This window comes from Oncorhynchus tshawytscha, linkage group LG13, assembly GCF_018296145.1.
Source record: "Oncorhynchus tshawytscha isolate Ot180627B linkage group LG13, Otsh_v2.0, whole genome shotgun sequence".
In the NCBI taxonomy this organism is placed as follows: Eukaryota; Metazoa; Chordata; class Actinopteri; order Salmoniformes; family Salmonidae; genus Oncorhynchus; species Oncorhynchus tshawytscha.
In genome coordinates, this window is record NC_056441.1 from 12,163,624 (window position 1) to 12,179,486 (window position 15,863).

Below are 15,863 nucleotides of genomic sequence, written 5' to 3' on the forward strand. Positions count from 1 at the left end.
CTCTTTGCTTGACATCATGGGATAATCCCAAAAAATCAGCCAAGACCTGATCAAAAATTGTAGTCTTCCACAAGTCTGGTTCATCCTTGGGAGCAATTTCCAAACACCTGAAGGTATCACGTTCATCTGTACAAACAATAGTACGCAAGTATAAACACCATGGGACCACGCAGCCGTCATACCGCTCAGGAAGGAGATACGTTCTGTCTCCTAGAGATGAACGTACTTTGGTGCGAAAAGTGCAAATCAATCCCAGAACAACAGCAAAGGACCTTGTGAAGATGATGGAGGAAACAGGGACAAAAGTATCTATATCCACAGTAAAACGAGTCCTATATCGACATAACTTGAAAGGCAGCTCAGCAAGGAAGAAGCCACTGCTCCAAAACCGCCATACAAAAGCCAGACTACAGTTTGCAACTGCACATGGGGACAAAGATCGTACTTTTTGGAGAATGTCCTCTGGTCTGATGAAACAAAAATAGAACTGTTTGGCCATAATGACCATCGTTATGTTTGGAGGAAAAGGGTGGTCTTGCAAGCCGAAGAACGCCATCCCAACCGTGAAGCATGGGGGTGGCAGCACCATGTTGTGGGGGTGCTTTGCTGCAGGGGGGACTGGTGTACTTCACAAAATATATGGCATCATGAGGATATTTTTTTACCTTTATTTAACTAGGCAAGTCAGTTAAGAACAAATTGTTATTTTCAATGACGGCCTAGGAACAGTGGGTTAACTGCCTGTTCAGGGGCAGAACAACAGATCAGCTCGGGGGGTTGGACTAGTAACCTTCCGGTTACTAGTCCAAAGCTCTAACCACTAGGCTACCCTGAAGCAACATCTCAAGACATCAGTCAGGAAGTTAAAGCTTGGTCACAAATGGGTCTTCCAAATGGACAATTTCACATTCTTAAAATAAAGTGGTGATCCTAACTGACCTAAGACAGGGAATTTTTACTAGGATTAAATGTCAGGAATTGTGAAAAACTGAGTTTAAACGTATTTGGCTAAGGTGTATGTATAAATTTCCGACTTCAACTGTAAATTGCCTTGCCTTGTTCATGTGCAGAACGCCAGATTTTGACCTTGTCAGCTCAGGGATTCGATCTAGCAACCTTTTGGTAACTGGCCCAACGCTCTAGGCAACCTAATTGATTTTGAATGTACCTGGGGCATGTGATGTCATTCATTCTAAATGCCTACAACTTGCAAAATACATGTTTTTTCAACTATAGAAATTGTGCTTTTAGATTGTTGAAAGCATCGCGATAACATGGAAATTCAACTAACTTTTGGCTGTCTTCTATGGTAGCTATCTTCTGGTCAAGTTCTGTTTGACATTAAGGGGATGGTCTCTTGGAAACAATCCTTGCACATCACTGGAACATTGCTCTGAAAACTTTAGTTAATAGCCCAATGAAACTCTTAAGGGAACGATCTCTAAAATTGTGGGAACGTTTGTTGTTAGCTGGGAAGCAAGGGATAAGAATGTCCATAGATACAGAACAAAAAGACTGAATGACAGGTGTGTGTCCATAGATACAGAACACCAAGAATAAACGACTGGTTTGCATCTCTGGCAACCTAACCAATAGAAATAACAAACATGTTTGGTGGAAAGACTGATTTTAAAAGGGCAGTCAAATTCTGATCGTTGTTCCGCAACTTTTTTCACATCAGAGCTTGCTCAGAGCTGATCTGTTTGGTCAAAAGAACAATTTCTGAAAAAGAAAAATCAGAATGAAGCTGCCTGTCTAAACACAGCCTATTAATTCACTTATCAAAATGTCAAGAAGACGTGTTCTTTCTACAGGTAAATGTGTGTGTTATAGTAGTTGATGTAGGCTGGCATCTATCAAACTGTATGTCACACCTTGTACTTTCTGGAAGGAACCAAATTAGCTAATTAAATGAGATAACCAAGGGGTTTCACTCATGGTTGTAAACATCCGGTTTGTGGGGGACTGATTTGGGGGGTTGGTAATTAGGTAGGGGTGTGTTCTCTTGAGGCTGTGGGCTTTAGTTATGTTAATTAAGACTATACATTAGAGGTTACATATACATTAGGTTTGTGTGGGTGTTGTCTTTGATTGATGTCTGTTTAGATCATATGATGCCATGTCGGGTAGAACCTGACCCGGGAGTCATGACTTATGACCACATATATCGGATCTGTGATTAGGGACTGATTTCTATAGAATGGTATTTGTGCTTAGAAGACGATTATTTTACACATTAACATTTGATATAATATTATTAGATTATATGAACATAACTCTATCCGCTGATGCTGCAGACAACAGATTCTACAAAGTTTCATTGGTGATGGAAAATGTCTGTTGTTCATTACATCATCACATATACATTCAATCACACGGTGGTCAGTTAAGCTTATGTTAGGAACTCAGATCTGCCAGTGAGCAATTGTCAAGTCTTAATCCTAAATAGTGCTCTATTAACCAGAAGGTAACAAACCACTTATCCTAATGGATAGGAGTGGGTAACTTGGATAAAAATGGGTCTAGGGGAGGTTGTCGTACTTCTTTGAACAGTCTTTTCACTTACGGGATACAGTAGATCACCCCCAAAAGACTATGCAAGGGTTAAATCTGCATAAGCATTGTTGATTGGCTGTTACGTTAAGACAAGACAGGCCCTCTCTCGACCCATTTGTAAATATGGGGTGGTATGTCTTGACTTCTAGCTGAAGCCTAGTATTTTTCTAAACTGCATTGTTGGTTAAGGGCTTGTAAGTAAGCATTTCACTGTAAGTTATACCTACACCTGTTGTATTCGGCGCATGTGACAAATACAATTTGATTTGATTTAACTCAAGGCTGTAATAATGATCCAAGCTTCTTTGAAAATATATATAAGAATTTATCAACTCTACAAGCAACACTAGACTCTATTATTATGGTGGGAGATTTTAATACGGTTTTAAATACCTCTATGGACCGGAAAGGAAATCACACTACAAATTATCACCCTCAGGCACTTAAGGAAATCATAAATGTCATGGATATATTGGAATTAGGGGATATATGGAGGCTTAAAATGAAAAATGTGACGAATTTAATAAACCACCTTTGGACTATGATAAACAATATTTTTCTGCGGTCAAAATGAACCCTGTCAGTAGTATGAGGGTTACACAGAGTAGCCTCATTTAATATTATCACATCAGCAACAACAGTGTGAAGATTTAAATTGACTAGGGATGGATATGGAAAATCTATATCGATATGTTACATTTTTTGATACGATGTGTATGTATCAGTTTTAAAAATAACAGTTTCATATATAACATTGTATCTGTGTAGCTTCTTTTCTGGTAGCTTCCAAGGCTCTGGGAAGTTCAGAGAACTACTTGTTGATTGCCCAGTGGGGTATGTGTGAATGCTCTGGGGCATAAACATACAGAACCAGTTTGAATACAATGAGGAGCCCATTAACTATTAGCAGACAATTAAGTACGCTAAATTAAGAGCCTTTGAGAAAGTATGCGAGAGCGTCATGTCATAGTCCGTTTTCGGGGAAACTACTCTGAAAATATAGTTTACCAAACTACCAGTTACTTCATGCTGGAAGAAGTTAAGCTACATTAAAGATAAACTTTAAAATATATATATTTAACTTAAATAAAGTTACTACATCACAAACTGATAAATTATCATATCTAAATCTGAATCATCATAGACTACACATTGCAAGAACAGATCTCTCTGGAGTCCAGTGTAAATTAGGCAGCTCTGATAACCAAATCAAATCAAATGTATTTATATAGCCCTTCGTACATCAGCTGATATCTCAAAGTGCTGTACAGAAACCCAGCCTAAAACCCCAAACAGCAAGCAATGCAGGTGTAGAAGCACGGTGGCTAAGAAAAACTCCCTAGAAAGGCCAAAACCTAGGAAGAAACCTAGAGAGGAACCAGTCTATGTGGGGTGGCCAGTCCTCTTCTGGCTGTGCCGGGTGGAGATTATAACAGAACATGGTCAAGATGTTCAAATGTTCATAAATGACCAGCATGGTCGAATAATAATAAGGCAGAACAGTTGAAACTGGAGCAGCAGCACGGTCAGATGGACTGGGGACAGCAAGGAGTCATCATGTCAGGTATTCCTGGGGCATGGTCCTAGGGCTCAGGTCCTCCGAGAGAGAGAAAGAAAGAGAGAATTAGAGAGAGCATATGTGGGATGGCCAGTCCTCTTCTGGCTGTGCCGGGTGGAGATTTTAACAGAACATGGCCAAGATGTTCAAATGTTCATAAATGCATGGTCGAATAATAATAAGGCAGAACAGTTGAAACTGGAGCAGCAGCACGGCCAGGTGGACTGGGGACAGCAAGGAGTCATCATGTCAGGTAGTCCTGGGGCATGGTCCTAGGGCTCAGGTCCTCCGAGAGAGAGAAGGAGAGAATTAGAGAACGCACACTTAGATTCACACAGGACACCGAATAGGACAGGAGAAGTACTCCAGATATAACAAACTGACCCTAGCCCTCCGACACAAACTACTGCAGCATAAATACTGGAGGCTGAGACAGGAGGGGTCAGGAGACACTGTGGCCCCATCCGAGGACACCCCCGGACAGGGCCAAACAAAAAGGATATAACCCCACCCACTTTGCCAAAGCACAGCCCCCACACCACTAGAGGGATATCTTCAACCACCAACTTACCATCCTGAGACAAGGCTGAGTATAGCCCACAAAGACCTCCACTACGGCACAACCCAGACAGGATGACCACATCAGTGAATCAACCCACTCAGGTGACGCACCCCCTCCAGGGACGGCATGAGAGAGCCCCAGTAAGCCAGTGACTCAGCCCCTGTAATAGGGTTAGAGGCAGAGAATCCCAGTGGAAAGAGGGGAACCGGCCAGGCAGAGACAGCAAGGGCGGTTCGTTGCTCCAGAGCCTTTCCGTTCACCCTCCCACTCCTGGGCCAGACTACACTCAATCATATGACCCACTGAAGAGATGAGTCTTCAGTAGAGACTTAAAGGTTGAGACCGAGTTTGCGTCTCTGACATGGGTAGGCAGACCGTTCCATAAAAATGGAGCTCTATAGGAGAAAACCCTGCCTCCAGCTGTTTGCTTAGAAATTCTAGGGACAATTAGGAGGCCTGCGTCTTGTGACCGTAGCGTACGTGTAGGTATGTACGGCAGGACCAAATCAGAGAGATAGGTAGGAGCAAGCCCATGTAATGCTTTGTAGGTTAGCAGTAAAACCTTGAAATCAGCCCTTGCTTTGACAGGAAGCCAGTGTAGAGAGGCTAGCACTGGAGTAATATGATCAAATTTTTTGGTTCTAGTCAGGATTCTAGCAGCCATATTTAGCACTAACTGAAGTTTATTTAGTGCTTTATCCGAAGATAAAGGAAATTCTTTCCTACTTCACACATTTTAAATGTTATTTTTGCAACAACAAAAAAGTTGTGTGTAGTTCCAGTAGCTAGCTACACCGCTACACCACCCTAGCTACACCGCTACACCACCCTAGCTACACCGCTACACCACCCTAGCTACACCGCTACACCACCCTAGCTACACCGCTACACCACCCTAGCTACACCACTACACCACCCTAGCTACACCGCTACTGAAAACACTACCAAGATTTGAATTTAGTTCAACTACCACCAAGCTACAGAAAACTAGTATTACTGATGGATGAAGCATAGGTATATATAATTGTGTGTAAGAGATCCTTTGTGATCTTGAAAATCTTATCTAATAATATTTTGAATGTAAAATGTTCATAATACTTACTGGTATTTGTGTGTACACATACCCTTATATTCATTTTACCTTTTAAGGTTACATCATTAATCAATTCTATGTGAAGCTAGTATGACCTCCCCTACACCAATTTCTACCTAACTTACCCACTCATGTCCATGAGGATAAGTGGGCAGACCCAGACTTGACCAGACTACCACTGACAGTTAAAATGACTGACATAAGGGTACTGGGGGTAAAGTCTGACCGGGAGAGAGGAGGAAGCGGCAACTGGGGTGGGATCCTGGGGACTGTACAACAGAGACGGGGTTTTCGATAGCTGACTTACGAGGGCAAGGTTTAAAGCATTAAAGCTGTGATTTTACCTGTGCTGTTATTAATCAGTTCTGTTTTTATCCCCCCACGAACAAGTCTTTTAGCTCTGGGACGGATGCTGTTTTACTTCCTGTGGGGAGGCAAATGGGAGAGGCTGAGGAGGGAGGTGGTCAAGAGGCCCAGGTCCAAGGAGGGTAAAGGCTTGCCTGACCTCTACTTGTTCCTGGGCAACCGCTACACAGCGTTACATCTCACTCTTGCCACCTCCCCGGTCAATAACAAGACTCAGGCCCTTGCACGGTTCTGGCTGGGATCTTACCTCAGGACTCTGAGTCTGATCCCAGTCGACCTGCGAGCCCCAGTCTCCTTCCTGCTCCCCACACACTACGTCCAGCTCCAAAAGTTTTTAAAACATTTTAAACTGGAAAAAGAGGCTGTCAAGGTTTTAACTAAACACAGCTCTCTTCTCTCTCTTGTGCAGGAGCGGGAACCAGTGTGTCCAGTGCGCAGGCTTGCTACTGTCGAGCCCACAACGGTTTGGCGCAACGTGGCCCATCCTGCTCTGCTGAACCGGCACCGGGACCTGTCCTGGATGGTTGCCCACGAGATCCTCCCAGTCAGGGCCATTATGCACTCCCGGGGCATGGCAAGGACACCCACGTGCCCCCGACCAGGCTGTGGCCAAGATGAGTCGGTGGGGCACTTGCTCTGGGAGTGCAGAGCCACCAGGGACCTGTGGAAGGAAGCAGGCCTCCTGATCTTTCTGTGTCTGCCAGCAGGGGAGGACCTAACGCCCCAGCTCGTGCTGTATGGGGTGGGCTGAAGGCCTATTCCACCAAAGGCCTTCACCAAGCTCTGGCCCACCCTCACGTGTCTGAAGGATGCACTGTGGTCCTCCCGCAACCTGCTGGTAGCGAAACGAGTAGAGTCCACCCCCAGGCAGTGGCCATGGTAGCCACAGAAGCCCTGGGGTGGTACAGAGGAAAGGGAGCCTCGACCCCAGAGGAAGGTCCCCCACAACACCCAAGGTCCCGGCGGCCACGGCCTGACAGCGCTGCGGTGCCTAGGGTGATGCGCCTAGGGGAGCGATCTCCTCTGGGCCCCGAAGGACAAGACGGTTATTGATTCGGAAGAGCAGGAGAAGGCGAGTTTGATAAGGACCCCGTTCCTGTATAAAGGGCAGAAGACCGCTTTTTAACAAAGTGACTTTTAACAAGTTTTCATGTCTTAAAAATGTTTTACTTTTGTTAAATCATTTGTACACATTTTAAATGGCTTTTACAGATTGGATGTTTTTTAACAACATGTACTTTTGAACTAATGTAAATGTAATATCCAAATGCTGTGTTTGATGCTTTTATGCCATTTTTATTGATATAAAATGATGTACAAAAATATATATGAGCTGTTTTTAAAGGAAATGTAATAAAACTTTTCCAAAAGAAAAAATCTGTTCTCATCAGGTTAATACCTGATACGTCCCCTATCTGGGGACCATATATTAAATAGATGTTTGGAACAGGGAGATGGAATAGGGGCTTGCTCCGTCCACTCCACGCATCGACCTGGTATTGCAGTACCTCCAGGAACGGTGCACCCCTGTCGTTGTAAATATAAATAATGCGATGCTTTGTTTTAATAAAACATTTAAAATACTAAAAAACAGCCAATCAACAATGTTTATGCAGATTTCACCCTTGCAAAGTATTCTGGGGGTGATCTATTATATCCCGCAAGTGAAAAGACTGTTTAAAAAAAAGTACACCAAATTTCTCTACACTGTTTACTGTCTAACTTTTCACCAAACATCTGTTAGAGTAGGTGATTTATCCACTTGTAGGTGAATAGAGAGCTATGTGGGATTTAGAACTTGTCAGTTGATCACTGTCAGGACCGAGTTCTTACCATAAGCTTAACTCAAATCAAATGTATTTCTATAGCCCTTCTTACATCAGCTGATATCTCAAAGTGCTGTACAGAATCCCAGCCTAACTGGCCACAATGTGATTGAATGTGTACGTGATGACATATGTCTCTGAACATCACCTGGAAACTGTGTCTGCAGTATCAGTGGATAGAATTATGTGAATTATGTGCATAATTATGTGCTAAAGATCTTCAATGAGTTTACAAATATAATCTAATACCCATATGTTAATATGTAAAATAATATTTTAAGTACAAATACCATTCTATTGGAATCAGTCCCTAATCACAGATCTGATATAAGTCATGACTCCTGGGTCAGGTTCTACCCAACATTACATCATATGATCTAAAAAGACATCAATCACAGACAACACCCACACAAACCTAATGCACTCTAATGTATAGTCTTAATTAACATAACTAAAGCCCACAGCCTCAAGAGAACACACCCCTACCTAATTACCAACCCCCCAAATCAGTCCCCCACAAACCGGATGTTTACAGCCATGAGTGAAACCACTTGGTTATCTAATTTAATGAGCTAATTTGGTTATTTTCAGACTCATATAACCCAAGGTGAGACATCCAGTTTGACTGAAGCCACTCTACATCCACTAATCTTTACACAGGAGGCTGGTCTCATGGTAGTGGATAGAGTGGAATGGGATCCATGTGTTTGGTGCTGTTCCGTTTCCCCTCCGTTCCAGACATTATTATGAGCCGTTCTCCCCTCAGCAGCCTCCAATGTTTGAGTTTTTTTTTTTTTTTTGGTAACTGTGGTATACAGTAATTATAGGGAGTAAATGAAACAAGATATCACAAATCTTTCATGCTACACAATGGTTCTGAATAATGTTGTGGATTCTGCTTGGTAACAATCTGTAGACTTTCACAAACACACCTGGCTATTTAAACCCCCAGCAGAGACGAGACAACTTTATTACAGCAAGATAAAATTGTCAGAACTCACATTATCAGTCATGAAGACCATTCTTGTGTTACTAATGCCCATTTGGTTTGGGAACGTTGCAGGTATGTATTTTGGAATTAATTATCTATCATCATGGTATATTACCTAAATCATGTGTATTGTGCCTTTCACTGTAATCTAATTACTGGATTTCTGTGTAGTTCGAATTGTGTGTTCTGTCAATATCTAAAGAATTTCAGTGATGTTTTACACGTATACTGTATGTTTCATTATGGTGTTTCAGTGGAGGCACTGCGGTGTTATGCCTGTGATTACACAATCAGCAATGCTCAATGCAACCAGAACATAGAGAACTGCTTGGTCTCAAATGACACCTGCATGACCGCCGTCTCCCAAATCTGTAAGAGCACAGATACATTAACACATCTCTTTGTAGGTAGGGTTTTGGACAGGGGTACCAGTCACTTTGCCTATGTAGGTTAGTGAAAACTGAAATAAATATTGTCAATAATTCTGTCATGTCAGTATATAAAATAAATTATACCTCACTGTTTCTCTTATCAGTTATAGACTCAATCAATCAATTTGCCAGCCCTTTAACCAGTTCATCTTAACCAGTTCATCTATCTTCCACTGTCTGTCACCAGTGGGGATCCAGTACATGTCTAAGACCTGCACCACCAGCTTGACATGTAGAACAGCCGCCTCCACCATCACCATTCCAGGAGCCTTATTGGGGATCCAGGTCAGCTGCTGTCAGACTGACCTCTGTAACGTCAATGGTTCATCAGTCTCTGGACTCAACTTCATGTTGCTCAGCTTGTCTTTTCTCTTATCTGGCCTGGTTTTGTCTCTGTGAAACTCTGTGAAGTTTTTGAAATGAATGAATGAACAACTGAAATCAATATGTGGGTTCATCTTTGCTGGTTTTTTTGTTTGTTCTTGTTGCTCATCCTCAGGATCTATGTCGGATAGGAAAGAAATACAAAGTTTTCCTATCTGTGCTGTTTACTGTGTATCTGAATCAAGTTTTCGAAATGAATGAATATGAGCAACTGAAATAAATATGTGTCAATCTCTGCTGGTGTTTTTATTTTTGTTTAACCTCTATGGCTGTCAAGTTATATGCTGAAGAAAGGCAGTAGGCCTCATATCGTTGTCAAAAGGCAAGACTGAAATGTGTACAAATATGTTCTGGCAAAAATAAGAGGCAATAATTTCATCATAAAAACACACCCGATCATTAGTTTGACGTGTCTCCATCCACCAGTTTTTAAAGTAGTGGTGTTGATGGCCTTGTAACAAAGAACTGAAACACAAACGATGGTATTGGAGTTTTACCCTGCCTGGTGTCGGTTGATGTCACATACCTGTGTATAGGATGACAGGCAGACAACAGGACATCCTTTTCACTATAAGGGTTAAGGGCTCCATTCAATCAAACCTGCATTACAGTATTTAGGCAGTAGCTCTTTTTCCCATGCTCAGATTTACTCAAAGACTGGTCTTGGGTACTGTATAAAAACCTACTACCAGGGTGACCCCATACACAGGTACATGTTCACTTTACACAATTAGATGTGTGTTGGCACAGAATGATTATTCTAAATAAAGACACCGTGCAGGCCTAAAATTTGCTAGCAATGGTTGAGTCCGTTTTGCATGGCCCGGTGTCCTGGTTGAGTGGAGTTTGCTCATTTTAGACCCATAGGTCCTTAAGGGAAACATCCACCCACTTGGGGTACCTGGCATCATCCGCATCATGGAACTTCAGTTTAACAGCATTAATTACATTTAAAGGCGATGATCCTGCTTTTAGCAGAGACTGCATTCACAGTAAACGCTGCCTATGTCGGCTCAATCGGAAATAACCTTTACATTTCTATTGGGGAATCTGTAACCCTTCAGCTATAAAGACTGAATAGAGCCCATGTATAAAATGTGACTCCGTGCTGCCAATGGCAATGTCTATTTTAGGTATAATGCCTGGAGCCGTTTGTGGATTGAACAACGTTAACACAGTTCAACCTCTGACACAGCCAAAACAACCGCTATGGAGATGTCAGCGAAAGGAGATCTGATTGAATAGAGGCATTCGGTTACAAAAATGAATTATAAATCTACAGAGTGTTATAGTTACAAATCGCAACTAGTAAAATACAAAACATAATCGCTCCAGTGCTTGAAAATATAAGAAAAGTGCTATATTTGACCTGAATCACAAATACTTGTATCTCTGCTATTTTCTTGTTTATTAAACTCTTCTGAGACTGTTCTGAACCAGTTCTCATGTAGAATAACTTCCTGGTTGCTGTTCTGAACCAGTTCTCATGTAGAATAACTTCCTGGTTGTTGTTCTGAACCAGTTCTCATGTAGAATAACTTCCTGGTTGTTGTTCTGAACCAGTTCTCATGTAGAATAACTTCCTGGTTGCTGTTCTGAACCAGTTCTCATGTAGAATAACTTCCTGGTTGTGGTTCTGAACCAGTTCTCATGTAGAATAACTTCCTGGTTGTTGTTCTGAACCAGTTCTCATGTAGAATAACTTCCTGGTTGCTGTTCTGAACCAGTTCTCATGTAGAATAACTTCCTGGTTGTGGTTCTGAACCAGTTCTCATGTAGAATATCTTCCTGGTGGCTGAACCAGGACATTGTATTACATTTACATTCTAGTCCTTTAACAGAAGCTCCAGAGCGACTTACAGTAGTGAGTGCATACGATGTCGGCTCTCATATACGATACTTTTACATATACGATACAGCTCTCATATATATATTGTTATATACAGTATTGTTAATATTGTGAGTATATATATATAAAGAGATATATATATATATATATTGAATAGTGTGAAGTTGTTGTGCAGTAATAAAATCTATTTATTTTATTTATATGGCTTTGGTCGTGTTTTATATTGTGTCATGTAACTCAAATCAAATTTTATCAAATTAAATCTAATTGTATTTGTCACATGTGCAGAATACAACCACCTGCTTACTTACAAGCCCTTAACCAACAATGCTACAAAAATAAATCAACAATAAAAAAAACTAAAGTAAGAAAAAAGTAACACAATAAAATAACAGTAATGAGGCTATATACACCTGAATGGGTTTGATCCTATGTGAATGGGTTTGATCCTATGTGAAGAGTAAAACGAAGATACATCTGTGGTTTAATTTAAAAAAAAATTGCTTTGTGGTCTTATTTGTTCATTCTTCAAGTCATCCAAATAAGTTTTAGTCGGTAGTCATTTGCATTGACTCCTCCCATAGAAGTGACGTTGTTTAGTATATACACCCTTGTCCCGCCCTTTCTCATTCTCTTTCCGCTAAAATCCAAGTTGGAAGTAAACGTGCCTAAGGTGCTTGGTTCTTCTCTTGAAGCTAAGGCCCAGAATCCGGCGACTAGCACCACTAAATTTAGGCATCCGACCCCAAAACTGTAAAACCTACGCAGAAAGATGGCATCTGTATCTGAGCTCGCTTGTATTTACTCTGCCCTCATCCTCCACGACGATGAAGTCACCGTCACAGTAAGTCCCGCTTAAAATGGTGCCTTGGCCGGCCTCTTGTGTCGCTAACCAGCCTTACTTGGTACGCTGGTTCTTGTCTACTTCCGGGGTAGTGTGTAGCTGAGTCTGAATAAATATGAAGGGATTGTAGCAACGCCAACTATATTATCGCCTTAGCTGTCCAAAATGACAGCTAATTAGCCGTCAATGTCACTAGCTAACTAACATGCTATCAGTTCTTTAACGTTAGTTACCGCCACAGACATGTGCATCTTCTAGTCTGTGTAGCCAGCAATGTGTCGATGCTGTATGCATCGCTACGATAGCCTGCTAGTTAACCCTGGCGCCATGGTCAGATCTATGGAAATTTGCTAGCCAAATGGAACTATTTGAAACATTCTTCCTAGCCTAATAAACTGGTGAATGCGATCAAAGCAGCCAATAAGTTGGCTTACTCATACAGTGGGTTTCCCCCCCCCCTTCTTGGCATTGGCCAACTACTTACTAACCTGGTCCAAGGCTAACCCTCACTAGCTTTAAGCACCAACTGTCAGAGCAGCTCACAGATTACTGAACCTGTACATAGCCTACCTATAATTTAGCCCAAACAAGTACCTCTTTCCCTACTGTATTTATTTTTGCTCCTTTGCACCCCATTATTTTTATTTCTACTTTGCACATTCTTCCATTGCAAATCTACCATTCCAGTGTTTTACTTGCTATATTGTATTTACTTTGCCACCATGGCCTTTTTTTTCCCTTTACCTCCCTTCTCACCTCATTTGCTCACATTGTATATAGACTTGTTTATACTGTATTATTGACTGTATGTTTGTTTTACTCCATGTGTAACTGTGTCGTTGTATGTGTCGAACTGCTTTGCTTTATCTTGGCCAGGTCACAATTGTAAATGAGAACTTGTTCTCAACTTGCCTACCTGGTTAAATAAAGGTTAAATTAAAAAAATACCAACAACAGCCAAATACTGTTAGTGGTTTTGTCTTCATGCTTCTACAGTAGAGGTCTGAAATGTGTAATATAATAATTTGCAGGAGGACAAGTTGATGGCTCTCATCAAGGCTGCCAATGTGACTATTGAGCCTTTCTGGCCCAGTCTGTTCTCCAAGGTGAGTCAAGCCCTTTTCTCCATCACCCTAAACACATGAAGGAGTTCATTGAGAAATACTCTGTGTAACTTCTGATTTATTCCTTCATATCTATGGTGTAAAACCTTCCAACTCACTGTTTTGTGTGAACCTTGTTTAATGTCGAATGGTGACAGTACTTAGTTGTTCTCTGTAAACCATGATGCTATTATGACATGGTAGTAATTAAAGTGTAAAGGCAGCATCATGTCTGACCCTATCTTGTTTGTGTTACAGGCTCTGGCCAGCGTGGACATTGGCAGCCTGATCTGCAACGTGGGTGCTGGTGGTGGAGCTGCCCCTGCTGCTGCTGGAGGCGCCGCCCCTGCAGCAGACGCACCAGGTAACTAAAGGACACCAGGGTTTCACCCCCCTTTACCAGGGGTATGGGGCCACGGTCCTAGAGGGCCATTGTGTTGTTCAGTAGGCCAGGGTTTCACCTGCAGGGCCACAGTAACATGGGTTCCATGTTCCAGTGCTTATTACCGTCAGTGATTTTAAAAACAAACTCTACATGCTTTTACTTCTTGTAACACCCACAGCAAAGATTCAGACATCTCTGGTGCTAGCGAGCACCTGCTAGACTGGAGTTGGCCATGTTGACATGTTGACACTTGTTAGATATGATGCCCTCGCCCCACTTGTTAGATATGATGTCCTCGCCCCACTTGTTAGATATGATGCCCTCGCCCCACTTGTTAGATATGATGCACAATGACAGCAAATGTCCTCGCCGTGTGATTTATCATAGAAGGCAAATGAATGATCCGAGCCCGACCAGCAGGATCAACGTGCAGTCCGCCCATCTCTTTACAGACAGGAAAACTATCCCGTCTAGTTATTAAGCCACGCACATGACTGACTCGGACAGTATGGTTTAGAAACTCTGAGATGCTTGCTGGCACCTGAAAATAACCTAACGATCACTGATAATTTTTTTTAAGCTCTGATCATAATCGTATCCAGAAAATTGCCCAAATCTGTTACGATGCTAGTTTTGTCCGACTACTAGGCGCACCCCTGGTGGTATGGTTTCCACTGCCGCTCTGAATCAGGGCCAGGGTTGCACCATCATCATGCCTGTTCCTAAATCATACTGTACTGTCTTTGAGCTTCATAAACTCAGGGTCTGTTTATCCATAGCTCTTATTGAGCCAGTTTGTCACTAATGGATACGTTTTTATTTATTGGCCTAATCGGTGCTTTTAAGACGCCAAGATAAAAAAAAAAAGACTAGGTCAAAAAGTCAGAGCTCTAGAAAGATCCCAGAATTTCTGGATTGGAATTCCGAGTTGGATGGCCGTTGAAACCGATTTCCCTCAGTCAGAACTTGTTTTGAATGCTCGTAAGTCAGGAGTTCCTGGTTTTGAACACGTCATGAATCAGACGTTTTGGTAAGAAAGGTCTGTTTAGTCATTTGTGATTATTGTTCTAATTTGACAACTGTAAGGATATTTATTTCACTATACATGTACTGATGCCATACCTTGTTTTCCTGTATTAGTCAAGGAGGAGAAGAAGGAGGAGAAAAAGGAAGAATCCGAGGAGGGTTCTGATGACGACATGGGCTTCGGTCTTTTCGACTAAACCATTTTTTTGTAAATAATAAAATCAAAGCAACAGAAATGGCAACGTGGTTTCATTTAAACTCCTTGGGTACAAGTGCGCTTTGAAATACATTATGGGATAAAGACATTGGATTAAATGTGATCACCTGTGAACAATGTATCATCTCCAATAGGTGGAATAGTAGATTATGAATGAAGTAGAGTATGAATATAAGAGGTTTTTCTAATCAGTAATCCTGCTATTATGACATCCTGTTTGTCATTGAAATTGTCTCAAACCTTTTTGTACGGTCTTGTCTTGATGGTAAAGGTGAGATTTTGACCTACTTCACGTTGTGGTTTTTGGATAGTCTCGATCACATGACTAGGGCTACAAATACCGTACCACCTTTAAGAAAGTCAATCCGCATCACGGAAGTTCATCCTTACAAGCATGATTGAAGTGTAAAGGAAATGCTGCATGTCGGCTCAATCTGAAATAACCTTCCCATTTGAATAGAGCTCTAGAACCTGTGACCTGGTCTATACCCCAATACCTAGTCCACTACACCTGTTATATACTCACATCTGTACAGTCAGTCATTTAGAATGCAGATTACATGTGATTTGTTGGGAGAACAGGCCGCATTGGGATTCAAACTGGTGACCTTGTTGCATAATTCCTCATTAAAAAATGAATGGGTTTAGATTTCAAATCACCCGCTATCTCAC

The 15,863-nt window shown here is 41.8% G+C and overlaps 2 protein-coding genes and 2 pseudogenes across 2 annotated transcripts; all 4 read left to right on the forward strand.

The window, feature by feature from the left end:
• Positions 1 to 3,126: 3,126 nt before the first annotated feature.
• Positions 3,127 to 7,018, forward strand: LOC112246004 (annotated as a pseudogene).
• Positions 7,019 to 7,490: 472 nt separating this feature from the next.
• LOC112246053 lies at positions 7,491 to 7,665 on the forward strand (annotated as a pseudogene).
• A 1,258-nt stretch (positions 7,666 to 8,923) lies between these two features.
• Positions 8,924 to 10,003, forward strand: LOC112245982 (prostate stem cell antigen-like). The gene is made up of 3 exons (XM_024414232.1): positions 8,924 to 9,024; positions 9,207 to 9,323; positions 9,571 to 10,003. The coding sequence occupies exons 1-3, from the start codon at positions 8,973 to 8,975 to the stop codon at positions 9,780 to 9,782; spliced, it is 381 nt and encodes a 126-aa protein (XP_024270000.1). The 5' UTR covers positions 8,924 to 8,972; the 3' UTR covers positions 9,783 to 10,003.
• A 2,231-nt stretch (positions 10,004 to 12,234) lies between these two features.
• LOC112245991 (60S acidic ribosomal protein P1) lies at positions 12,235 to 15,210 on the forward strand. Its single transcript, XM_024414247.2, has 4 exons — positions 12,235 to 12,460; positions 13,492 to 13,566; positions 13,822 to 13,927; positions 15,089 to 15,210. The coding sequence occupies exons 1-4, from the start codon at positions 12,389 to 12,391 to the stop codon at positions 15,169 to 15,171; spliced, it is 336 nt and encodes a 111-aa protein (XP_024270015.1). The 5' UTR covers positions 12,235 to 12,388; the 3' UTR covers positions 15,172 to 15,210.
• The last annotated feature ends 653 nt before the right edge of the window (positions 15,211 to 15,863 follow it).

What these genes read in the sequence shown, in the direction of transcription:
- LOC112245991 (XM_024414247.2), top strand. Translation starts at nt 12,389, where the DNA reads ATGGCATCTGTATCTGAGCTCGCTTGTATTTACTCTGCCCTCATCCTC. An exon ending in ACGATGAAGTCACCGTCACA is followed by an intron (nt 12,461 to 13,491) that starts GTAAGTCCCGCT and finishes AATAATTTGCAG; the next exon opens with GAGGACAAGTTGATGGCTCT. An exon ending in GGCCCAGTCTGTTCTCCAAG is followed by an intron (nt 13,567 to 13,821) that starts GTGAGTCAAGCC and finishes TTTGTGTTACAG; the next exon opens with GCTCTGGCCAGCGTGGACAT.
- LOC112245982 (XM_024414232.1), top strand. Translation starts at nt 8,973, where the DNA reads ATGAAGACCATTCTTGTGTTACTAATGCCCATTTGGTTTGGGAACGTT. An exon ending in TTGGTTTGGGAACGTTGCAG is followed by an intron (nt 9,025 to 9,206) that starts GTATGTATTTTG and finishes ATGGTGTTTCAG; the next exon opens with TGGAGGCACTGCGGTGTTAT. An exon ending in GACCGCCGTCTCCCAAATCT is followed by an intron (nt 9,324 to 9,570) that starts GTAAGAGCACAG and finishes GTCTGTCACCAG; the next exon opens with TGGGGATCCAGTACATGTCT.